Source organism: Rhinoraja longicauda, chromosome 30, assembly GCF_053455715.1.
Source record: "Rhinoraja longicauda isolate Sanriku21f chromosome 30, sRhiLon1.1, whole genome shotgun sequence".
NCBI classification, from domain to species: Eukaryota; Metazoa; Chordata; class Chondrichthyes; order Rajiformes; family Arhynchobatidae; genus Rhinoraja; species Rhinoraja longicauda.
The window spans coordinates 6,314,047-6,341,268 of NC_135982.1; the positions used below are offsets into that span (position 1 = coordinate 6,314,047).

The 27,222-nt window shown below is 45.5% G+C and overlaps 1 protein-coding gene across 14 annotated transcripts in view; it reads right to left on the reverse strand.

Moving 5' to 3' along the window:
* kif1b (kinesin family member 1B) overlaps positions 1 to 27,222 on the reverse strand; it is a 271,960-nt gene that overhangs the window by 176,103 nt on the left and 68,635 nt on the right. For all 14 annotated transcript variants that reach the window (XM_078425318.1, XM_078425314.1, XM_078425310.1 and 11 more), the window contains exon 3: positions 4,246 to 4,322. In XM_078425318.1, coding sequence (XP_078281444.1) covers positions 4,246 to 4,322 — 77 coding nt within the window. The remainder of the gene's footprint in view (positions 1 to 4,245; positions 4,323 to 27,222) is intronic.

The window sequence follows — 27,222 nt, forward strand, 5'->3', positions numbered from 1 at the left end:
TTGAACTTGGCATCATGTTGGGCACAGCTTTTGTGGGCCTCAGGGCCAGTTCCTTTGTTAGACTGCTCTATGCTCTATCTCCCCATTCACTGAAACCTGATAATATCACTCCCAAAAACAGAATGCTGGGAGCACTCTGCATTCAGAGAGAGGAGCATAGTTGATGCAGTATAATGTGGATAAATGTGAGGTTATCCACTTTGGTGGCAAGAACAAGGAGGCAGATTATTATCTCAATGGTGTCAGATTATGAAAAAGGGAAGTGCAATGAGACCTGGGTGTCCTTGTACACCAGTCACTGAAAGTAAACATGCAGTAACCGCAGGCACTGAAACTAATGGCATGTTGGCCTTCATAACGAGAGGATTTGAGTTGAAGAGTAAAGAGGTCCTTCTGTATTTGTACAGGGCCCTGGTGAGACCACATATGTAGGAAAATAACTGCAGATGCTGGTTTAAATTGAAGGTAGACACAAAATGCTGGAGTATCTCAGCGGGTCAGGTAGCATCTCAGGGCAGAAGGAATGGGTGACATTTCGGGTCGAGACCCTTCTTCAGACAGAGGGGTCTCGACCCGAAACGTCACCCATTCCTTCTCTCCTGAGATGCTGCCTGACCCGCTGAGTTACTCCAGCATTTTGTGTCTATCTGGGATAGTGTGTGCAGCTTTGGTCTCCCGCTTTGAGAATGGACATCCTTGCTATTGAGGCAGTGCAGCGTAGGTTCACGAGGTTAATCACGGGATGGCGGCTCTGTCATATGAGGAAAGATTGGAAAGACTGGGCTTGTATTCACTGGCATTTAGAAGGAAGGGAGGGGATCTTATAGAAAGTATAAAATTATAAAAGGACTGGACAAGCTAGATGCAGGAACAATGTTCCCAATTTTGGAAGAGTCCAGAATCAGGGGCCACAGTCTAAGAATAAAGGGGAGGCCATTTAAAACTGAGAAGAGAAAAAACTTTTTCACCCAGAGAGTTGTGAATTTGCAGAATTCTCTGCCACAGAGGGCAGTGGAGGCAAATTCACTGGATGAGTTTAAAAGAGAGTTAGATAGAGCTCTCGGGGCTAGTGGAATCAAGGGATATGGGGAGAAGGCAGGCACAGATTACTGATTGTTGATGATCAGCTATGATCCCAATGAATGGCGGTGCTGGCTCGAAGGGCCAAATGGCCTCCTCCTGCACCTATTTTCTATGCTTCAGGTCATCAGAACTAGAAATATATATTTTTATTTTTGTATTTCCAGCACCTCCAAGTTTTGTGCTCCAAAATCAAAGTGATGGAGTCAGGAAGCAGGCCCTTCAGCCCAACTTGCCCATGGCGACCAACATGCCCCAATTTACACTGGTCCCACCTGCCCACGTTTGTTAATATCCCTCTAAACCTATCCTATCCACGTTCCTGTCTATGTGCCCGATTAAAATTTTTAAAAATGCAATCTTTTGGAAAAAGAAAATGAGGGGTGAAGGGGATAGGCCAAGTGAACAGGTGCCAAAAATCCCCGCTCCTCAAGAATTGTGCAACTTTCAATATTCTGGAACATTTTACTTCAGCATGGAAACGTCAGAAAAGTGTGAACCAGAGAAGCGGGGTTTTAGAATATGCAGTGACAAACACCCACACAATGGCCAAAGCAACACAGTCTTTTGGGACTGCAGCAGATTCATGAGAATTTTCAATGGCTGCAAAAATAATTTATGGAGATCCGACAACTTTCCTTTCCTGTTAGATTTATTCTGGGGAATGTTCGTGACTGTTATTGATTATCTGATTATCAATTATTTGCAAGCTTGCCCAAAGCCTGAATCTAAAGGAGAAGCTTTTCACAAGTAGTGATGTGACTGACCTTTGTAGAGCTTTTAGATAGACACAAAATGCCGGAGTAACTCAGCAGGACTGGCAGCATCTCTGGAGAAAAGGAATGGAATACGTCACCCATTCCTTCTCTCCAGAGATGCTACCTGCCCCACTGAGTTACTCCAGCATTCTATGCCTGTTTTCTGTGTAGATCAGCATCTGCTGTCCCTTTCTTCACATTTTGTCGAGCTTTTTTTCTCTGCCATTTAGTGTATCTTTGTATCTTGTATCTTTAAAAAGTTGACTTCCCACATGGGCCAAGGGAATGCATGCAAACATTCATCATTCCCACCGTTTTACTGCCTGGTTGCTAATCCTTGATCTAAATACAAATGACCGAGCCGTGACTTATTCCAAACATAGTGTGTGATAGCTTAAACCGATTGCCATCAGGGTCAAATGGTCTGGAGCAGGGGTGTGGATTCTGAATCAGCAGTAATATTGGTTCCCTCGCCATCACTGGATGCTTATGTTAGAATGGGTCTCCCATTTGTCCAGAAACCTCATGCTGTGCTTGGCTTTTTTTCTTCTCGACTAACCAATACCTCAACTGTACTTTCCTGCACATCTCTCAACTCTTATTATTCATAAATCTAGCACTCCCATAGCGCATGCCCCCGTAATGCTAACTGGATATAAAGCGACTGATGAATCAGGAACACTACCTATATTAAAATCACTTTTGGCTATTAGAGTTTGTTTTTCAATTGTTTGGCCATTATAATCAATAGCCAAATATCATCATCAAATCTTTTCAAATTGCTGTGCTACCTGTAACTTTTTGTTTTTGCAACCCCTGCTCTAACATGTTCTGCTATAATGCAATAGTCACACTTCTCAAAAACCTCACGTTATGGAAAATCATGTTATAAAACAAACGGTCAGTGTGGGCTTGCTTGTGAGCCGAATTGGTAATAGCACAATTTCAATCGGGACCTAGATAACCACTTAAGTCACTGTGGAAATTGACAAGCAGGAAAAAAGCTGTCTTGCGGGGAATAAAAAGTCAGGAGAAAAAAAAAATCATTTCCGCGTAACTTCCTTGTGGTAATCAGACACCATTGTCTCTGAGGAACAGTCTGTCAGTTTCACCAGAGATGGCCATCGAAATTGACAAGCAATCGCTCGATACGATGATATTTTATTAGACGATGTAAAATAAGCCATCAGTATTTTTAGATTTCAGTCACAAAAATAAACTTGCATCTACTAAACGAAAACTTATACTACAATATTTTTTTTAATTCCTGAAGGAAAATTGCTCACTGAAAATCTGAAACTCTCTCATCCCTAACCAACTGTTCCCCATTGAAATGACTGATTGTTTGAAAGATACAGCATGGAAACAGGCCCTTCGGCCCACTCTGACCATTTGATTTATAGCACAATTTTCCATAATGCGAGGTTTCTGGGATGTGCAACTATTGCATTATAGCAGAACATTTTCCAGCAGGAGTTGCCAAAAGAAGTTACAGGTGGTAGAGCAGTTTGAAAAGATTTGAAGATGTGATGCCCATTATCGATTGTAATGGCCAAACAATTGTAAAACAAACTCGATTGCCAAAAATTATTTTAACAAAATATGCTTCTGCAGTGCAAGCAAAAGGTCAATTACAATTTATCATATTTGTTTGACTAAGACAAATGAGAAGCATAGTACAAGTCCTCATATATTAGTTTGGATAAATAATCGGAACTGTTCCCTTCGGTGGCTAAGACCTTGAAGAATAGGTTTATGGTCAGTTGTCAAAGTTTGTCATCTACAAACAACTTTTAATGCTTCCACAAATAAACATGAAGATCTATTTTGAGAGAGTGAGAATTGATCCTGAATTTCAAGGAAACTTGGAAAAAATGAAGAAGTTAGAACAATGGAATCAAATTAATCGTGCACAACTGCAATAAAATTAGATTTTCAATCTAATTAGTTTTTCCAGCTAAACCAATAAGAGGCGATTCCCCCCCAGGATAAGCTGCTCGGTCACAATTCCAGGGTTTTGTTGTGGTCCTTCTGGCGTCTTTGGCAATGATGTAGCGTTTAAAGTCAAACCATTGCTCCATCCAATGTACTGGTGCAGTCATAACCCAGCCCTTTGATCAGTAATGGTTTGAACAGTGGCGCAGCGGTGGAGCTACTGCCTTATAGCGCCAGAAACCGGGCTTCGATCCTGATTACTGATGATGTCTGCATGAAATTTGTACGGAATGTACCAAGATTAGGGGGGGGGGGTTGGGAGGGGGAGAAGGGGAGTCAGTCTTAGTCTACACCATGACAGAAGGGGGAGGAGTTGGACAGATCTCCTGTGCCATTCTGTCCGGTATCTTGGAAATGCAATTGGTGTTCTAGGGAAACATTCGGTTCAGGTTGGTGAAAGAATAATTCTTACCGAAGTATGTGACCAATAAGAGTGATCGAAGCTGAAGGTCTTCGGTGAATCCTTTGGATTCTTCGGGTTTAAAATACCTGAAAGACAAGAGATATCAGAGCATCGTCAGTGGGTCAGTCCGAAGATCTCACCATTGATCAAACATGCCATTGGTATGAGGTGGCTACCAGCAACACAGTTCTCCATATGCACACTAGCAAATCACAACTTTCTCTCGATTAAGAGCCGACAGTTGAGATTCTATCCCTCAAGGAAAGAGAAAATGAAAATTTAATTCTCTTGGGAGCAAGCTATACAAAAACTCCATTCATTGCAAACTGCTGGACTAGTATTCACAAACAAGGTCACCAGGCAGGCAAAGGGAGGGTGGAGAAGAGACCGCATAAATGTAGACACAAAATGCTGGAGTAACTCAGCGGGTCAGGCATCAACTCGGGAGAGAAGGAATGGGTGACATATTCCATTCCTTTTCTCCAGAGATGCTGCCAGTCCTGGTGACGTTTCGGGTCGATAAATGTGTCAATTGTGCAAGTGAGGAGTAAAGAGGAATTCCTGAAATCAAGACTACTTTAAAAAAAAATATGGCCCCTAAATATTGAATGAGAAAACCGACAATGCCCGTTCCATACATTCACACAGTGAAACTTCACCAGCGATCCAAAAATGACGTGAAATGATTTTTTTAAAAAAATGAATTCTCAGAGAAACTTGAGAAATTGAATGAGGGGTTCAATTTCAAGTTGTAGATTCACGGAAGTGCCGTTTAGTACATTACTGTTGTGCTACTGAGAGCAAGATGCAATTTTCCTGTCCTATCAAGATGAATGAATGCCCCTAACTATAGATAAGCAGATGAAAGTCCTAAAGATAGGAAGTTACCATCCCATTGACACTTGTTAAGAGTTTTGTTCAGGAAAATTCAAAGTTTCACAACACATTCAAAGTTTCACAACAACTTATTGGGTTTCTATTTCTCCAGTTCAAATATTAGTGTTCATCACCATTAATGTTCAGTTCTTGGCCTCATGGTTCATAACATACAATTTAGTGCTTAAAATACAGTGGTCACACAGAAGCTAGATTTTCATTTCTAAGCATTGCGGAGCTAAGAGGCTTCGTTGACGAGTTCAGATTATATAAATTCATGTTATCATATCATATCATCATATCATATATCTACAGCCGGAAACAGGCCTTTTCGGCCCTCCAAGTCCGTGCCGCCCAGTGATCCCCATACATTAACACTATCCTACACCCACTAGGGACAATTTTTTTTTTACATTTACCCAGCCAATTAACCTACATACCTGTACATCTTTGGAGTGTGGGAGGAAACCGAAGATCTCGGAGAAAACCCACGCAGGTCACGGGGAGAACGTACAAACTCCTTACAGTGCAGCACCCGTAGTCAGGATCGAACCTGAGTCTCCGGCGCTGCATTCGCTGTAAAGCAGCAACTCTACCGCTGCGCTACCGTGCCGCCCGTTCATAAGTGATAAGAGCAGAATTAGGCCATTTAGCCAATGGCGCCTACTCGGACATTAAATCATGGCCGATCTATCTTTCCCTCTCAACCCCATTCCCCTGCCACTCCAAAGCCATACAGGTTTGTAGGTTAATTGGTTTGGTATAAATGTAAAATTGTCCCTAGTGCGTGTCGGATAGTGTTAATGTGCAGGGATCGCTGCGGGCTCGGTAGGCTGAAGGGCCTGTTTCTGCACTGTATCTTGAAACAAAACTGAAAACAAAAGTAATCAAGTATCTGTCAATCTCAGGAATAACCATTGACTTGGCCTCCTTGGCCCACTGTGGCAACGAATTCCACAGATTTACCATCTGATTAAAGAAATTCCTCGTGATCTCTTTTCTAAGTTTAGTTAGAACATCGAACAGTGCAGCACAGGAACAGGCTCTTCAGCCCACAATGTCCGTGCCGAACATGAAGCCAAGTGAAATTAATCTCCTCTGCCTGCATGTGATCCATACCCCTCCACCCTGTACATACTTTAACTAGAGTCATCGCCATAGAACATAGATAAAGACCCTTCAGCCCAATTTGTCCATGCCGACCAATATGCCCTATCCAGTATGCCCATTGGCCCACTCCTGGCTCATGTGTCTACTCTTGTTTAAAGAGGGATCTCTTAGCATTGGAGGCAGCCCAAAGAAAATGAACCAGGTTGATTCCTGGGACAAAGAGGTTGCTTTGTGCGGAATATTTGAACAGGTTGGGGCTGAACTCAATAGTATTTAGAAGGCTGAGGTTAATTGATTGAAATGGACAAGATACTGGGGGTTGATGATTGGGCAGATGTGGGGAGCATCTTCTCAAGGGGAAAATCAATGAGGGGGCATGGTTTCAGAGGAATAGGTCATGCATTTAAGAGAGATGAAAGAGAATTTCTTCTCCCAGAGGACCATAATTTTTGTGGAATTCTTCACCTCAGGGCTGTCAAGGTAGTCATCGAGATCCTCACAGCAGAGGGAGAATTTTGGACTTCTTGTAATCAGGGTTTTTGTGGAGAGGGCGAGAAAGATTCAGTTCAGCCATGGTCTTGCTGAATGCTAGAGTCGACTCATAGAACATCGAACCGTGCAGCACAGGGAACAAGCCCTTCGGCCCACAATGTCCGTGCCCAACATGATACCAAGTGAAACTAATCTCCTCTGCCAGCAAGTGATCCATACCCCTCCACCTTGTATATACTGCATTTCAAATTAATTGTGATTATCACATCATACTTGCAATTTTCAAAATAAAAAAAAAGACAATCTCAGGGCATCCTAAATCACTTTCCTTCCAGTTACATATATGGGAATGTAATCAATCAATGAATTGGAGGAAACTAAGCAGAACATTTCTACAAACCAAAACCCATGAACAATGGGAAGCAGGTAGATTAACAATACTGATGGATCACAGTCGAGAAAGCAAGATAGATTCTCTACTCCATCCTCAAACGTAACGCTACGTGGTCCTTCACATTCAGCAGAAACAAATGGCGTCTCCTCCCACTGGATTCCCTGTGGTCCATTTTAAAATGTTTGAGAGATCATTTTATACATAGCTCCGCAGTGTGTAAATCTCTTGGACATCATATCAAACTGTGACAGAGCTAAAAGATGTTTGAGCACCAATGTGACTTGACTCATTAACTAAATGGGAACGGCAGCAGCTGTCACGTTCATTCCGTTCATATCACTCCCCAGAGATACAACCATCCAATTCAGATCAAAATCTGATCAAAAAGAACAGAGCGGCTTCTTGGTGAGCTGCGAGATTCAATGTCTGCGTCAGCCAGGAGATGACACGGTCTTTGACACCACGTGCACCTGGCTCCTGTGACAAAAGCCGACTTTCAATCATTCAGCCAGAGGGATGAGAGCTCTTGTTCTCACTGTGCTAATCTTACACATTATCAACCATCCATAGCCCCAGGTATCTGACAGATGCAGCAGACCAGAGGGGGGGGGGGGGGAGTGCTTTGGTTACGTGTAAAGCACGCACAAGCCCCTTCACTGTCAAGGAACACTGAAGATAGGATTACATCAAAGGAATACAGTAGGCTGCATTGCCAAAGAAAAACTGCCCTCAGGAATGGGAACTTTAACAGAGGGAGGACAAGGAGTTGATACAGTAATTTTTAATACAAGAGATGTCTTGTGAAAAGATAAAAGCACATTATCCCAGGAATGCGTAGGTTAACACATGATGAGCATTTGACAGCAATGGGCCTGTACTCGCTGGAGTTTAGAAGAATGAGGGGGGACCCTATTAAAATATACAGAATAGTGAAAAGGCTTGGATAGAGTGGATGTGGAGAGGATGTTTCCACTTGTGGGAGAGCCCAGGACCAGAGGTCATAGCTTCAGAATTAAAGGACATTCTTATAGGAAGGAGATGAGGAGGAATTTCTTTAGTCAGAGGGTGGTGAATCTGTGGAATTCTTTGCCACAGAAGGCTGTGGATGCAAAGTCAGTGGATATATTTAAGGCAGAGATAGATAGATTCTTCATTAGTACGGATGTCAGAGGTTATGGGGAGAAGGCAGGAGAATGGGGTTAGGAGGGAGAGATAGATCAGCCATGATTGAATGGCGGAGTAGACTTGATGGGCCGAATGGCCTAATTCTACTTCTATCACTTATGACCTTATAAAAGAGTCTACTGATACATGAAGAGGAAAAAATTGGATAAAGTTAAAGCTGAAGACTAATTCTGAACAAATATTGTGCTTCCGTCTTCACAAAAGAAGACAAAAGTAAAGCCTGCCAGTACCAGTGGAGAACCGCAGGTTCAGTGGGAATTGAGGCACTCAAAGAAATTAGCATTAGTTATTAGACTAGTATTGGAGAAATCAATTTAGTTTAGTTTCGAGATACAGCGCGTAAACCGGCACTTCGAACCACCGAGTCCACGCTGACCAGCGATCCCCACACACCAACACTATCCTACACACACTAGGGACAATTTACAATTTTACCAAGCCAATTAACCTACAAATCTGCGCGTCTTTGAAGTGTGGGAGGAAACCAGAGCTCCTGGAGAAAACCCACGGGGAGAACGTACAAAAAGCACACGTGGTCAGGATTGAACCCAGGTCCCTGGCACTGTAAGGCAACAACTCTACTGCTGCGCCATCGTGCCTCCCTAATGGGCCAATGAATCAATCTCAGGACTTCATGTTTTGCACCCCAGTGTTTTGAATAATTGAAATAGAGCGTGGCAACCTAGAACACACCGACCATCGATATCCCAACCAGAATTGGGATATTTATGTTACAAGTCTGAGTCTGAAGAAGGGTTATGACCCGAAACGTCACATATCCAAGTTCTCCAGAGATGCTGCCCGACTCGTTGAGTTACTCCAGCATTTTGTCTCTTGTTTTGTAACCAGCATCTGCAATTCCTTATTTCTACACTTGTATTCAACCTAGGCAAATGTCAGAAGAAACTTTGGGACTGCCCAAACACGGTTTACAGAAGACCCCACCTCACTCCTGATAAACAAAGAAAACACTAGGTTACCAGTTTTAGTCAGGAGCAGTAACATTAGTGCATTATGCCACTCAGTCCTTAAAGCAAAATACAAGACATATCATATCACTATGGTTTTGAAATCTAATATTAACTTTAAGGCCATTAAAGGTATTCTTCTTTTAAGAATTACAGACAACCAATTTGAAAATTGTTTAATTGGTTCATCTGTCCTATTCTGAAATTGGATCGCTGTTCCTTGGAATCAGAAGAATGAAGGGTGGTGATCTTACAGAAACCTAAGAATCGGAGGATGCAAATTGGTGCAATGATATTTTATTTTGTCACATGCACCTCAGTACAGTGAAATGCTTTGTTTTCGCATACAACCCGGTAAAATCATACAGCAGACCTCACCGAGTAAGTCCACAAGATTCACCACGTTTCTGGCACCGTTGGGTAGATGTCAACTGGTGCCACCGGTGGAGGAAATCTCAGACAGGGGGACATAGTTACAAGATTGGGGATTAAAACTGAAGTGTACTGGAATTTCTTCTCATCCAGTGGGGCGTCTCTCTGGGGCGGCACAGCAATGCAGAACCAGTTGCCGTGATGTCTCTTTCAATGATTCAAAACACTGGGATGCAAAACATACATCAAGTCCTGAGATTCATTGGGCCATTAGGGCAGCATGGTGGCGCAACAGTAGAGTTGATGCCTTGCAACGCCAGGGACCCGGGTTTGATCCTGACTGCAGGTGCTGTCTGTTCAGAGTTTACATGTTCTCCCCGTGACCGCGTGGCTTCTCTCCGGGTGCTCCGGTTTCCACCCACACTCCAAAGACGTACAGGTTTGCAGGTTAATTGCCTTCGGTAAAGATTGTAGATTGTCCCTAGTGTGTAGGATAGAGGGGATTGTTGGTTGGCGCGGACCTGGTGGGCTCTAAACTAAACTAAACATGGTGGCGACTCTCTGAAATCATCAGGTACAGTTAAAATGGTCAACTTAACATTTAAACCCACAAAGCCAAAAATATCTGAACTATCTCCCATTTTATAATAGCCGTGAGAAATGGTTGGATTGTGCCAATGCAATTAAAATTAATTCAAACTGTAATCTCACTTTAAAAATAAAAAAGCAATCTCAGCACATGAGCTGATGCCATTGTAAACCACGCCTGCATTCTGTAGGCAATTCCATTCAAATGGCTCATTCATGAAAATCTGGTCCAACAGTTTATCCTCAACTGAAAGATGCGCCATCCTCATCCCAAATACTGAAATGGAAATCAACACTCACACAGCATTCATAACTTAAAAGGCCAACGTCCAAAATTAGACACAGTCTCACTGGGCGTGTCAATGGAAGTAATCCCTTGTGCTTCTATCCATCTCTGTGCTAATGCATTTGCACCATTCCAACAGAAGAGACCAGCGTTTTCCAATCAAACTCATACTGGTGTACTTTCTACAATAGTCCACACAGCTTAAACAGGAATCGAGGATATCTTCCCTCTTGTGTGTGTACTTAGAGGAGAAATATAAAACACATATCGGCCTCCTAGATTACATTACAAATTCATCCTTGTCCAAACTACTATCAAAATAATTGCCCTTGAATTTTGAGGGTTACTTGCACCAAACCTCCCTCAAAGGTCTTCACAGGCCTTGTTTCAATCTTACTTTCAAGAAACAATTAAATTAAATTGAAAGGAAAATCCATCCAGTGAAGGATATTTGAAGTGTAGCCACTGTAGGTATGGCCACAGTTCCCACAAGCAATCAGGTGATTATGAGCCCCTCGATAGCCAAATTTAAGATAAACCTCAGTCTTTTGATATTAAAAAATAGACAATAGACAATAGACAATAGGTGCAGTAGGCCATTCAGCCCTTCGAGACAGCACCGCCATTCAATGCGATCATGGCTGATCACTCTCAATCAGTACCCCTTTCCTGCCTTCTCCCCATATCCCCTCACTCCGCTATCCTTAAGAGCTCTATCCAGCTCTCTCTTGAAAGCATCCAACGAACTGGCCTCCACTGCCTTCTGAGGCAGAGAATTCCACACCTTCACCACCCTCTGACTGAAAAAGTTCTTCCTCATCTCCGTTCTAAATGGCCTACCCCTTATTCTCAAACTGTGGCCCCTTGTTCTGGACTCCCCCAACATTGGGAACATGTTATCTGCCTCTAATGTGTCCAATCCCCTAATTATCTTATATGTTTCAATAAGATCCCCCCTCATCCTTCTAAATTCCAGTGTATACAAGCCCAATCGCTCCAGCCTTTCAACATACGACATTGAAAAAACTCTTGGATCTACACCCCCTCATGGGGAAAGGTTACATGTAATGACGAGGAGACACAAGAGATTGCAAATGCATGTTTACCAACAAAAAAAAGCGCTGGAGTAACTCAGCGGGGCAGGCAGCATCTCTGAACATGAATAGGTGATGTTTCAGGCCAGGATGCTACTTCAGGCTGCAAGTCCTCAGTCTGAAGAAGGGTTCCGACCCTAACCCATGTTCTCCAGAGTTGCTGACCGACCCGCTGAGTAACGCCAGCACTGTGTGTCTATTCTTTCATATGCAATCACAATGTTACTCGTAACCCGACAGCAACATATGGCTGTTTCTTCTATCATTCAATGCCGATTCTCTCAATGCTGTGCTGGACTAATGGGTTTTCTGCAATGATCCTCTACTCACCAGGAAATGAACAGAATTAATGGAAGTAGTTGCTATAGTTTATCACTTTACTCCACATTTGATTAAAACAGATTTTACTGTGCAAAAGCTGCAGATACTGGACATCAGAAATAAAAAACAGAAACCACTGCAAATGCTCCACAGGTCAGGCAGCATCAGTGGATATTTTTTTAAAAAAAGAACAAGTTGGTTTTTCTGCAACCTGGCTTAAATGGCCCAACATCCACTTGGTTTTTCTGCAACCTGACTTGGTTCCATTGAGGATGAGGGGTGATCTTATTCAGGCGTACAAAATCATGAGGGGAACAGATAGGGTGAATGCACTGAGTTTTTTTACACCGAATAGGAGAACTCTATCAACAACCAGAGGACATGGGTTTTAGGTGAGAGGTGAAAGATTTAATAGGAACCCGAGAGGGAACTTTTTCCACACTAGGACAATGCGTGTATGGAACAAGCTGCCAGAGGAAGTAGTTAAGACATTTGGACAGGTACATGAATAAGAAACTGTTTAGAGGGATATGGGCCAAATGAGAATGGGATATAGCTCTAGAACATCAGGATTTCCAATTCAAGCAGATGCTGGATTATCGGAGTTTCACTCTAGCTGTTACAATCAATCATTGGGCTTTGGCAAGGAAATACAGGGAGAAAAGGCACAAAGTGCTGGGAATGACATCGTAGGTCAGGTGACTCCATGGCTCCAACACTAGGAGTCCTTTTGGTAAACCAGCATCTGCAGTTCCTTGCGTCTCAAGAGAGAATAGGAATGGACCTGGTTGGAGTAGCTCCAGAGTTTGAATGCAATGGATGTATGACAACCCACAAACTGAACTAAGTCAAAAACAAACTACGGTCTAATCTCAGGGAGACTCGGGAGGGCCTGCCGCACTTTCTTACTCCGAAGTGTAGAGGGAGCTCTAGTGTACAATGTCCAGGGCACATGGGAGAGTCAATGCCTGAAGTAAGAAGCTTTGCCTTAGACCATTATAATAGGAAAAGCAAGAAAGATTTGTCATAGTACGGTTGAACTTCCAAATTGTCGACCCTGGTCCTTCACAGCTGATGACATAGAAACCTCTGTACAATAAATTTAAACAAAAACTTCACGAGTTGGTCAATGTAACGGAGGAATCTGCAGTATCTCTAGAATGCAAACACGGTCTACTTCTGACAGACCGAAAAACAGCTGCCGACGTGAGCACAGCGTGCTTCGTAGTATTCAAAAATAGATGTTCCTTCCCCTGCATGGCCCGGGATCATTTAACACTGCTTGCTGTTGCTTTTCTCCAATAATGGATTGCAGCATGGCGTTTTTCACTTTAGGGAGAGCAGCATTTTGTTAATGCCATGCTATCTCAGTCCAATCTACATCATTAACTTCAGAAAGTAAGCTCTCATACAAAACAAACTGCCCTTCATTCGTGAAATACAACAGCCAGCGTTAATACATTTGGGGGATTAGATTAACATTGAGAAAATACCAGCTGTATTACTTTTCCTGTTATTCTATACTTATAAATCTGAGTCATATCTTCTTACCAAACAATGTTTGGGCCATTGGAGTTGTTTATCAGAGGCCTCAGACAACTAGAAGAGTAAACAGGAGACAGAAATCAGTGCAGAGGCCCACTGTGGCTTCAGGGGCAGCACACTGCCTTGAATCAGAGGGTTGAGTGTTCAAATCTCACTCCAGACACAAGAAATATTAGGCAGTAATGTTGTACAATCAATCAGAGGACATCATCCTGTGTGTAAGACAGCAAACCAAGGCTGCTTCTGGTAGACATACCAAAATAAATCCCCTTATTTTGACAAGAGTTCTCGAGTTCAAGAGTTAGTGTGTAACCAAGCCCTTCGGCCCTACTTGCCCACGCCGACCAACATGTTGCCTCTACACCTGCCTACTTTTGGCCCATATCCCTCTAAACCTGTCCTATCCATGTACCTGTCTAAATGTTTCTTAAATGTTGCGATTATACCTGTCTCAACTCCCTCGTCAAGTAGCTTGATCCATACACCCACCACTCTTTGTGTGGAAAAAGTCACCCCTCAGGTTCATATCAAATCTTTCACTCCTCACCTGAAATCTTTGTTCTCTGGTTCTCGATTCCCTGCTCTGGGCAAAAGACTCAGTGCGTCTACCTGAGCTATTCCTCTCATAATGTCATTGGCCCCATAGCAGAAGCGTCCACGTAGCGGGGCAGGAAACTAGAAGTGTCCTGAGCTAATTCTGCTACCACCATCATCTACTGTACAAGTGATGGCTCCCACTGATTGTCGCCGGAAGCTTGTGCCCTTTCAGGACAGACGATGGCAGTGATGTAACATTTGAAACATGGATGATGGACACAAAAGACGCCGAAAGAAGAGGAATAAGAGTAGAATTAGGTCATTTGGCCCATCAAGTCTACTCCACCATTCAATTATGGTTGGTTGATCTATCTCTCCCTCCTAACCTCATTCTCCTGTCTTCTCCCCATACCCTCTGACATCTATCATGATAATGTACACCTCTATATGATCAGCCCTCATTCTCTTGCGCTCCAAGGAATAGAGTCCGAGCCTGCTCAACCTCCCCCTATAATTCAGGCCTTTGTGTCCTGGCAACATCCTTGCAAATATATAGGCAGCACGGTGGCGCAGCGGTAGAGTTGCGAATGCAGCGCCGGAGACTCAGGTTCGATCCTGACTACGGGCGCCGTCTGTACGGAGTTTGTACATTCTCCCCGTGACCTGCGTGGGTTTTCTCCGAGATCTTCGGTTTCCTCCCACACTCCAAAGACGTGCAGGCATGTAGGTTAATTGGCTGGGCAAATGTAAAAATTGTCCCTAGGGTGTAGGATAGTGTTAATGTGCGGGGATCGCTGGGCGGCGCGGACCCGGTGGGCTGAAGGGCCTGTTTCCGCACTGTATCTCTAAAAAAATTTTTTTAATCTTCTCTCCACCCTTCCCAGCTTGGCAACATCTTTCCTATAACAATACCCAGAACTGAACACGATGCTCCAAAAACGGCCTCACCAATGCACCATGACCTCACGACTTCTACTCAGCTTGGCCTGATCAATATTTGTTCCTTAATCGATTCATTATCTAGTTCATTGTCACTATGTTCCTGAAGGAGCTTGCTATGGGCAATATTGGGTGCTCGATTTCCTATTGCGACAGTGATCCCATTTTAAAGAGCACATCTTGACAGGTTCTGCCAGAGAAATATGCCATTTGAAATACGGATCTCTTTTGAACTCGAGAGCCTCGAGAACGGAAAATGTTTGGTTCTCAAAACCGCAGGGGAGAAATGCAAATTTTGTATTGCAGTGTTTGTGAAAAGAATTTACAATTATGTATTTAATGGACCAGCAAATAAGTAAAGCTGCAATTGATGAGCCTTTACTATATGCACAGAGGTTTGTAATGTACCTTATTGATTGGATGGTAATGTGTCTAGTTACCTTAATTATCAACTCCAAGATACATTCATTGTAAATTTATAAGCCTACGATATTGATGTTAAGAGCATTACTGTGAAAGATGAAAGGAATTTTGACAATGCAGCTATTCATTAACTTATTCCATTTTGTTGGCCCAACATCACACATAAGATCTTTATTCTGAGGAGTGTGAATTCCATACACAATTAAAAGAAAAATCTGTCAACATTAATGCAGGAGGCAAGAACTTAAACCTGTTGCCATTGCAAAGCAGTCAAAATAAGCCAAAGCAGTTTGAGTCTGAAGAAGGGTCTCGACCCGAAACATCACCCATTCCTTCTCTCCAGAGATGCTGCCTGGCCCACTGAGTTTAGTTTAGAGATACAGAGTGGAAACAGGCCCTTAGGCCCACCGTATCCACGCCGACCAGTGATCCCACATATTAACATTATCCTACACACACAAACACACACGAGGGACAATTTTTACATTTACCAAGCCAATTTACCCACATACCTGTACGTTTTTGGAGTGAGGGAGGGAACCAAAGATCTCAGAGAAAACCCACGCAGGTCACGGGGTGAACGTACAAACTCCATACAGACAGCACAAGTAGTCAGGATCAAACTGCTAGACTGCTATAATTGAATCCGTCCTCACCTTCTCCATCATGGTCTGGTTTGGCTCAGCCACCAAGCACAACATCCAGAGGCTGCAACGGATCGTTCGCACAGCTGAGAAGGTTGTTGGCTGCAACCTTTCCCCCATTGCCGAACTGTACACTGCAAGGGCCAGGAAGCGAGCGGGCAAGATCATCTCTGACCCCTCTCACCCTGGCCACAAACTCTTCGAAGCACTTCCCTCTGGAAGACGACTCCGGACTGACAAAGCAGCCACAGCCAGACATAAAAATAGCTTTATTCCCACGAATGGTAGTTCTACTCTATAACCAAAGTCTGTAGTTTCTTTTATGCTCTGGTTTATTTTCACCCACATGTTTAGACCGTAATGTTGTATCTTTATTGTTTTGATGTGTTTATGCTTTATTCTTAATTGTTAACTGTATGTTTGTGTTGTCATTTGTGAGCGGAGCACCAAGGCACATTCCTTGTATATGCACATACTTGGCCAATACACTTATTCATTCTTGTCATAATGTTCAGGTTTGTTAGAACTAATAACAGGAGGCAATGTTCACAGAAGAATTCTGTGATGGGGCAAGAAGACCAGGTGTCAAAGGTCTCAGAGGTTTTCTAACTGTAATTATCCCAATTGCCATCAGCTATCCATCTTCCAGACTTCTGTCTCCCTCCAGAGAGCCTGCGACTGATGAACAAGGACGTGCCATGGAAATTATTTCATAAGGCAGGCAGTCATCAGCACTTCATTCATCCCCTCTTTTGCAGTGACGAATGAAAAGCAAACAGCTTACATCCCCAAAGACAGGCACAAAAAACTCGAGTAACTCAGCGGGTCAGGCAGCATCTCCGGAGAAAAGGAATAGGTGACGTTTCGGGTCGAGACCCCTCCTCAGTCAGGGAAACGCAAGATAGAGAGAGATAAAGAACAAATGAAAGGAAGATGTGCAAAAAAGCAATGACGATCAAGGAAAGGTGGAGCCCACAATGGTCTATTGTTGGCTGTGGGCTAGGTGATAACGAGTTATACAGACAATGAATCTCACCAGGACGACAGTGAAACTAGTGCAACGCCCTAGACTAGTTTCTTTTCACACAGAATGTGGTGGGTATGTGGAATGGACTTTCAAAGAAAATGGTAGCAGTGGGTGCAGTCACAAAAGACAGGTACATGGACAGGAGGCATATGGAGGGACATGGATACGTTAGGCAATTTGGCATGGATGGGATGGGCCAAAGGGCGAGTCTGGACACAGTTGGGATGGACCAGTTAAAACTAGGCCGAGTTTCCGTGCTGTATGACTCTCCCACTGGACCCAACGGCCTGATCCCCACTTCGCTGGAGTGGTGGGAGAGACCGTTAAACAGTCAGGGTGTTGAAAGGCATGACGTGTCTTTGGAGCAGCGAGTTCCAGCCCCCCCCCCACCATCCTCTGGGTGGGGGGGGGGGACTTAAAAAGATTCTCATCTCCCGTCTGATTCTACCACCAATTACCTAAAATGTTGGCCTTTGGCTTTTGACCTCACCCCCACCGGAAAGAAGCAGACTCGCCTAAACTGCTCATAACTTAATACAATCGTTTTCTTGTTTGTTTTTTTTAATTTCAGATTTCCAACATTAACAGAACGTGAATTCTATCGGGAGCACTCTATGGTGTTGGATTGGAATTGGAACAAACCCGACTGGGGAAGGGAGTGTCCGTTTCTGATCCTTGTGACAAACCAGCAGATTTCACGCAGAGAGTTCATACACAAGTATCATTTGAATAAACAATGCTTTCTGGTCATGAATCTAACCAGACATGGCACGGACGTCAGCTGAAATGCATACCCCTTTATAGAGGAACGGCGAAGCAAACGCAATCAACCGTTGGGAAAATAAAACACAATTGAGACAAATAAAAGTGCTGGAGACACTCAGCAGGTCAGGCAGCATCCATGGAAAGAGAAACGGCCAACCTTTCAGCTCTGGCTCCCTTCATCTGAGTGGGCAGCACAGTGGCGCAGCGGTAGAGTTGCTGCCTTACAGCGAATGCAGCGCCGGAGACTCGGGTTCGATCCTGACTATGGGCGCCGTCTGTGCTGAGTTTGTATGTTCTCCCCATGACCTGCGTGGGTTTTCTCCGAGATCTTCGGTTTCCTCCCACACTCCAAAGACGGACAGGTATGTAGGTTAATTGACTGGGTAAAATGTTTTTAAAAATTAAAATTGTCCCTAGTGTGTGCAGGATAGTGTTAGTGTGCGGGGATCGCTGGGCGGCGCGGACTCGGTGGGCCGAAGGGCCTGTTTCCGCGCTGTATCTCTAAATCTAAAAAAATCAAAAAAATCCAAGAACCGCACGAAACATTAACTGTTTCTATTTCCATCAATGCTACTGACCATTATATTTTGCTTTTATTTCACCAGCATTATCAGCATCTGCATTTTCTTTCTATGTTACTTTTCACTAGTATTTTATACATTTTGACAAGTAATCAAGGGGAAGATTCAGACTAACCCTTTCCTCAACTCTGAGCAGAATACTGCTTAATGAAATAAACGTTTAATGGTTCTGGTGCATGATGTGTTGCATTCTACGCCAATGAAAGGTCTAAGAGTCATACAGCGCAGAAACAGGCCCATCAGCCCAATTTGTCCATGCCAACCAAGATGCCCCATCTACACTAATCACACCTCTCCATGTTTGTCCCATACCCCTCTAAACCTTTCCTATCCATGTACCTGGCAAAAGGTCTTTCAAAAGTTGTGATAGTACCTGCCTTAACTACCTGCTCTGGCAGTGCAATCAGTCTACCCACTATGCCTATTAAATCTCTCCCCCCCTCACCTTAAACCCATGTGGTCTGGATCTTGATTCCCCTATTCTGGGCAAAAGACTGTGCATTTATCTTATCGATTGCCCTCAATCTTATACACCTCTATAAGATCACCCCTCATCTTCCTGGGCTCCAAGGAATAAAGTTCTAGCTTGAACAACCTCCCCCATAACCAAGGCCTTAAGAGTCCTGACAACATCCTCACAAATACTTTGTCATGTATTGGTTTGTTATTGCCACATACACCGAGGTTTAGTGCAAAATTCATGTTATCTGGGCAAATTATATCATACCAGCACATCTGGTGGGATCCATGTAACTGCATGCCTGGGATAATCCCTGAAATGTAAAACCGTGAAGGCCTGAGAGTGGGTAAAGGTACATCAGGTTGTGCACAAGAGAAAATAAATAGTGCAGAACTCTAGTGTAACAGCTGCAGAGAAAGTGCAGATACGGAAATGTGCAAGGGCCACAAGGAGTAGATTGGAAGATCGGGAATGCATCCCTGGCACGCCGAGAGGTCCACTCAAGACCCAGTGAACAACGAGAGGGCTGTTCAAGAGCCTGTGTTCAACACTGACATCTGAACATCAATCTGCCCTCACTGTGACAGACATTGTACGTGTGCATCTTAGAACACTTAGCATTCATGACCACCCACTTTGTTGACGAGAACTGCAATTTAGTCCGCTAGATTTTCTTTGAAAAAATGTTTTTTTTATTAAATGCTTGTTCAGCTCTGCCTCTGCTGCCATATCTTAATGGGGGTGAAAGAGGCCAATCACCACAGCCAGGGAGAGAAACGGAGTGGAAGGACACAAGGTATGGAGGGGTTTCCTAGGATTATGCCCAGGACACACTTACACAGGCAGTCCGGAGAGCCGTAGAACAGTACAGCACAGGAACAAATCCTTCTGACCACAGTATCCGCACTGAACATGCTGCCAAGTTAAATTAATCTCCTTTGCCTGCACATGATCCATATCCCTCCACTCCCTGCACATCCACGTGCCTATCTAAAAGCCTCTTAAGCGTCACTATTGAATCCGCCTACACCACTATCCCAGCCGGGCATTCCCGGCACCCCCCCCCCCCCCCCCCACTCTGTTAACAAACTTGCCCCGCATGTCTTAAACTTTGCCCCTCTCCCCTTAAGGTTGTGCCCTCTAGTCTTTGACTTTCCAATCCTCTCCAGGGAACAGAGGGAGCTAAAAGGAGATCTGTCAGAGGTATTTAAGATCAACAAAGGTCTGGACAGTGTAGGTAGAAATACTTCCCATTGCCGAAGAAAGGCAGAAGAACCAAAGGGTGAGAGTGGGGAGGGGGGGGGGGGGGGTAAAGAGTAAAACAGTTTTTGATTATGTGGCAAGTAATTGGAATCTGGGATAGATTCAGTCATACAGCATGGAAACAGGCCCTTCGGCCCAACTTCCCCACACCGACCAACATGTCCCATCGACACTAGTCCCACCTACTTCGCTCAGTCCACCTTAACCAACCTGATCTCCCGGTGGCTGAGCACTTCAACTTCCCCTTCCACTCCCAGTCTGACCTTTCTGTAATGGGCCTCCTCCAGTGCCATAGTGAGGCCCACCGGAAATTGGAGGAACAGCACCTGATATTTTGCCTGGGCAGCTTGCAGCCCAGCGGTATGAACATTGACTTCTCCAGCTTTAGATAGTTCCTCTATCCCTCTCTTCCCCTCCACCTTCCCAGTTCTCCCTCTATCTTCCTGTCTCCACCTATATCCTTCCTTTGTCCCGCCCCCCTGACATCAGTCTGAAGGAGGGTCTTGACCCGAAACGTCACCAATTTCTTCTCTCCTGAGATGCTGCCTGACCTGCTGAGTTACTCCAGCATTTTGTGAATAAATACCTTAGATTAGTTAAGTTTAGAGATACGGTGCAGAAACAGGCCCTTCGACCCACTGTGTTTGCGCTGACCAACGATTCCCACACTGACACTATCCTACACACACTAGGGACAATTTATAATTTTACCTTACCAAGCCAATTAACCTACAAATCTGTACATCTTTGAAGTGGGGGAGGAAAGCGGAGAAAATCCACGCAGGTCATGAGGAGGACGTACAAATTCCATACAGTCGGCACCCGTAGTCTGGATCGATCCCAGGTCTCTGGCGCTGTAAGGCAGCAACTCCACCTCTGCGCCACCGTGCCAACCTATTGTATGAATGTACTGGCAAGGTGAATAGTGAAGGCCCTTCCCATCGTGTGCATCAGGCTCGGCACTCGAAAGGAAAAACAAATTGCAGGGCAGTGGGTTCATGGCAATGAGGCGGGCAAGCTGAAATATTCTTGCGCTGAGCTGGGCTGATGAGCTGCAGCCTTTCAGTGAGAAGATCAAGAACACTGTTGCAGGAGGAGATATTTCAGTTTTGCCATTTTACAAGCAGCCTCAGATTGATTAAATGCCAAGTCACGGGACTAAACCGGATTGGTATCAGCGCAGGATTTACGAGGTGTATACGAGCTCTGCCCAGGCTGAATTCTTGAAATGCATCCCAAAGTCACAATCGGTATTCAGGATCACAGAGGGCAATGATCTCCTGTCAGCTCGATGGCGCTGAGCCAAGAACGCAAGGACTTCGATAAGGTAAAGCTGAGGTGGCAACTTATCCAGCACAGCCAATCTTACAGGGAGAAAGCAAATCAAAAGGCTTCCTTCTGATTAATCTCCCACTTTCACTTTCTGCCTTCTCCCCGAAGTACAGGGAATAGAGGGACAAGAATAAAAAAAGGCGTAGCAGTCTGTGGAAAACAGAAAATACAGAAAATCTTCACCCGAGACAATAAAATCGATCCTCAGATGCTGCCTGACGTTGCATTTTTTTAAACTTTAGATTTCCCACATTTCCATTTGTTTAAATGTATCGGTATTCAATATTTTCACTAGGCACGTTTTATAAATTTAGAGATAGATACTTGGTCTGAGGCAATAGGGGTGTGCGAGGAGAGAAGGTGAACTAAAAGGGGAGACTCAGTGGATTAATGCAATAGGGGAAGACGCACTGGGAATGCAAGTTACCCGAACTTGGGAAATTCAAATGTTCATATCACTGGGAACAGACGATCCATGTTGAACAGAAGATGGAGACACAAGGAACGGATGCTGGTTTGTGAAAAAGACAGCGTTGGAGCAACTCAGCGGGTCAGGCAGCATCTCTGAAGAAAATGGACTGATGATATATTGGGTCAGGGCCCATCTTCAGACAGATTGTGATGGGGGTGGTGGGGGGGGGGGGGGGGCAGTAAGAAAAGTGGGGGCTGGAATAAGACTGGCATGCATGAGAGGTAGATACAGGTGAGGGGACCTTTTGATTGGCAGATGGTTGGACAAAGGCCAGAGATGAAAAAATAAAAACTGTGAGATCAGGATAGAAGAGGTAGGAATTGATTAACTTTGAGGAATTTAGGGGAAAGGGGTGAAATGGATCCAAATCCAGGTGGGGCACAGGGAAGAGAGGGAGGGGGAGAGGGGGAGAGGAAGGGGAGGGGGAGAGGAAGGGGGAGGGGGAGCGGGAGAGGAAGGGGGAGGGGGAGGGGGAGGGGGAGGGGGGAGGGGGAGGGGGAGAGGGAGAGGGAGAGGGTTGTTTGTACATTAGTCACCTAAAATTGGAGACATCAACGTTCAACCTATTGTGCTGGAAGTTACCCACGCTGAAGAAGAGCTGCTGCTCGTCCAGTTTGTGTGCGGCCTTGCAGCAACTGACTGGAGGAGGCCTCGGCTTAGGTTGGAGGAGGTACGTGAGAATCTCTGCCTCATTTGGAAGGGCTGTTTAGGTACCTGATTGGGATAATGCTTATCTTATTGCCTCCATGGATGCTGCTTGACCCACTTAGTTCCTCCAGCTTTTTTGGTTTGCACATGAACAAAAATATAGGGAGCACTAATTCCTCACACCTACATCAACCCCACCATCCACTTAATTTACTGAAACCAACCCAGGGAGTGGTTCATTGTTCCCCAAGTCTGATGCTACAAGTACTCAATTATATTTATTTGAGCATTACAATTTTGCCCAGAATCAAAAAAACATTAATCCAGTTAAATAGGTTGAAAGCAAGGCAAATTAAAGCAGTTAATCTAATGACTTCAATTGCATTTTAAGATTAATCCAGTTCAAGTGGTACTCATTGGATCCAACTGATGCAGTCTCACTTGTTGAAGCACCATTAAAATCATAACATGGGATTATGAGGGCAAGATAAATCAGCCACGAGTGAATGGCAGGGTAGACTTGATGGGCTGAATGGCAGGGTAGACTTGATGGGCTGAATGGCCTCATTCTGCTCCCATCACTTATTGCAGATATTTAACTGATAGTTAAAACAGGTTCTTGAAAGGTTCTTAAAAACATTATGCGGAAAATACCTACTTTTCAGGATGAGTACAGAACTAAACTATTTGGAGCATTGCATTCAGTTCTGGCCACCCCATTACAGGAAGGATGCGGAGGCTTTGGAGAGGGTGCAGAAGTGATTTACCAGATGCTACCTAGATTAGAGGGCGTTGGCTATAAGGGGAGACTTGGATTGTCCTTTCTGGAGCGCCGGAGGCTAAGTGGAGACCTGATGCAAGTATATAAAATTATGAGAGGCATGCATAGGGTAGATGGTCAGAACCTTTGTTACTAGGGTGGGAATGTCAAAGATTAGAGTGCATAGCTTTTAAGTTGAGATGGGCAAAGTTTAAAGGAAATGTGCAGGGCAAGTTTTTTTTACACACAAACTATGGATAGCGAGTACCTGGAACATGGTAAAAGCAGACGCAAGAGTGGTGTATAAGAGCATTTTGGATAGGCACATGCTGGGAATGGAGAGGTATGGATTATGTGCAAGCAGGTGAGATTAGTTCAGCTTGATATCATGTTCAGCACAGACACAGTAAACCAACAATAAACAAGTTCCATCATTGTGTTGCACTGTCATTTCAGACTCCTATCCCTGCTTCCCGATGGCAAGAGTGAAATGAGAGGGTGCCCAGGGTGGTGTGGGGCTTTGGCTGCGGTGTGGGTCTGGTGGTGGTGGTGATGGTGGTGTGGGGCTTTGGTGGTGGTGGTGTGGGTCTTTGGTGGTGGTGGTGTGGAGTTCTGGTGCTGGTGGTGGTGTGGGGCTTTGGTGGTGGTGGTGTGGGTCTTTGGTAGTGATGGTGTGGGTCTTTGGTGGTGGCGGTGTGGGTCTTGGTGATGGCGGTGTGGGTCTTGGTGATGGCGGTGTGGGGCTTTGGTGGTGGTGGTGTGGGGCTTTGGTGGTGGCGGTGTGGGTCTTGGTGATGGTGTGGGTCTTTGCTGATGGTGGTGTGGGGCTTTGGTGGCGGCGGTGTGGGTCTTTGGTGGCGGCGGTGTGGGTCTTTGGTGGTGGCGGTGTGGGTCTTTGGTGGTGGCGGTGTGGGTCTTTGGTGGTGGCGGTGGTGTGGGTCTTTGGTGGTGATGGTGTGGGTCTTTGGTGGTGGTGGTGGTGGTGTGGGGCTTTGGTGGTGGTGGTGGTGTGGGTCTTTGGTGGTGGTGGTGGTGTGGGTCTTTGGTGATGCCAGCTGCCTTTGTGAGCCAGCGGCTGGTCTCGGGGGGAAGTCAGCACGCGTGATGGGCGGGGCAATGTCCACCACTTCCTCCTCTTTGACAAATTTTGAAATTCGTGCATCAATGCGATGGTGGTGATGGTGTGGGTCTTTGGTGGTGGTGGTGTGGGTGTTGGTGGTGGCGGTGTGGGGCTTTGGTGGTGATGGCGTGTGGCGGCGCCTAACGGCTGCGGCTTGCTGGCAGTCTGTTCGTCTTTTTTTCCTTTTTTTTTTGTTGTGTGTCGGTGTTGGGATGGTTTTTGTTTTTGTTTTTTGGCTGTGCATGTGTGGGGGGTGTGGGGTGGGGTGGGGGTGGTGGGATGGGGGAAACCTTTCCTTTTTAGGTCTCTTCCTCACGGCGCGGGGCGCGGCTCGGCCGCGGGCCTTCCATCACCCGCGGGGCCTTCCATCGCCCGGTGCAGCTCGGCCGCTGGACTTTACATCGCTGGTGCAGCTCGGCCGCGGGACCTAACATCGCCCGGCGCGGCCGCGGGACGGTTCAGCGCCAGGTGCGGCTCGGCCGCGGGCCCTTCCATCGCCCGGCGCGGCTCGGCCGCGGGACTTTACATCGCTGGTGCGGCTCGGCCACGGGACCTAACATCGCCCGGCGCGGCTCGGCTGCGGGACTCAGCAGCGCACGGTACGGCCATGGGGCCTTCCATCGCCCGGCTCGGTCACGGGACGTTTCAGCACCCGGTGCGGCTCGGCCGCGGGGCCTTCAATCGCCCGGCTCGGCCGCGGGACTTTTCAGCTCCCGGTGCGGCTCGGCCGCGGGGACTTCCATCCCCTTGCGGGGACTGTGTGGGTCGGTCGGGGACGAGTTGTCTGTCCGTGGGGAGGAGAGTGGAAGTTTTGTTGCCTCCATCACAGTGAGGGGGTGTTTGGAGTCACTGTCATGGATGTTTGTGTTGGGGTCGTGTGTCTTGTGTTCCCTTTTTTGTGTGACTGCTGGAGATGTAATTTCGTTCGGTACCTCGGTGCCGAATGACAAATAAAGCTCTGTATTCAGAGATTCCCACATCGTGGAATTTGCTCAACAAACTGCTACTTGGGGCAAGACACTCACCCGAGGCCAAAGATAGGCACAGAGTGCTGGAGTAACTCAGCAGGTCAGGCTGCATCTTTGGAGAAAATGGACAAGTCATGTTTCACGTCAAAATGGATACGTCAAGTGATCCTTCTTCAGTCTGATCGTAGTGGGGGGTGGGGGGGGGGTTGAAACCTGGTAGAGAGGTGGGGGGCACAAAGCCTGGCAAGTGATAGGTGTAGGAAGGAACTGCAGATGCAGGTTTAAATTGAAGGTAGACACAAAATGCCGGAGCAACTCAACGGGTCAGGCAGCATCTCTGGAGAGAAGGAATGGGTGACGTTTCGGGTCGAGACCCTTCTTCAGACATGTTCTCCAGACATGCTGCCTGACCCGCTGAGTTACTACAACATCTCGTGTCTACCTTTGGTATACACAAGCACCTGCAGTTCCTTTTTATCGCTAACAACGTGCCCCTGCATTTCCCAACCTTCGTATAATGACAGCAAGTGCGGGTCCGTTTAGATTTTCTTTAGTTCTATAAATACTTTATGGACTTTATAAACTTAATACTTTTGAAGTGTAAGAAAATAACTGCAGATGCTGGTACAAATCGAAGGTATGTATTCACAAAATGCTGGAGTAACTCAGCAGGTCTTTTGAAGGTCAGAACCACTATATATTTTGAGGGCATATACAACAGCTAACACAGAACCACAGAACAAGGGGCCACAGTTTAAGAATAAGGGGTAGGCCATTTAGAACTGAGATGAGGAAAAACGTTTTCAGTCAGAGAGTTGTGAATCTGTGGAATTCTCTGCCTCGGAAGGCAGTGGAGGCCAATTCTCTGAATGCATTCAAGAGAGAGCTAGATAGAGCTCTTAAGGATAGCGGAGTCAGGGGGTATGGGGAGAAGGCAGGAACGGGGTACTGATTGAGAATGATCAGCCATGATCACATTGAATGGCGGTGCTGGCTCGAAGGGCCGAATGGCATCCTCCTGCACCTATTGTCTATTGTCTATTCCAGCCACCCCCACCCCAATCTCATTCCCAAATATAAAGGCAACGCCTCCACCAAACAGGAGGCTGGCTCTGAACACCCACATTTCCAGTGAGGCAAAACATGCAATCTTTGGCAGCACAGTAGGTTGAGCTGCTGTCTCACAGCGCCAGAGACACGGGTTTGATCCTAACCTCGGGCACTGTCGGTGTGGAGTTTGCACTTTCTCCCTGTGACCATGCGAGTTTCCTCCAGATGTTTTCCGCTTTTTCTTCCCACTTCTCAAAGACATACAGGTTTGTGGGTTAATTGGTCTATGTAAATTGCCCCTAGTGGATGAGAAAGTGGGATAATGGAGAACTCGTGTGAGCGGGTGATGTATGGTCAGCAAGGACCCAATGGGCCAAAGGACCTGTTTGCATGCTGTTTAATCACTTCAATCTTCCTGCCAAGGTCAGCAGTGAACTCCAATGGTTTGCTGCTGACCACAGGGCTGGGTCAAATGGGTTTGTGTCCTGAAGGGTTAAAAACTTTCCAGAAAACTCTCCTCAAAACTAACTCAAACCATTCAAATGACAAATATTACTACTCATTGTTGATCCGGAGAGTACCAGCTCTTTTCCAGCTTTCTCCCCCCCTTGTACAATCACTCTGAAGAACGGCCTTGACACGAAACGTCACTTAACCATTCCCTCCCCAGAAGCTGCCTGGCCCACTGAGTTCCTCCAACACTTTATGTTTTACTCAAGGTTCCAGCATCTGCAGTTCCTAGTGTCACCAATTCTGACCCAGTTCT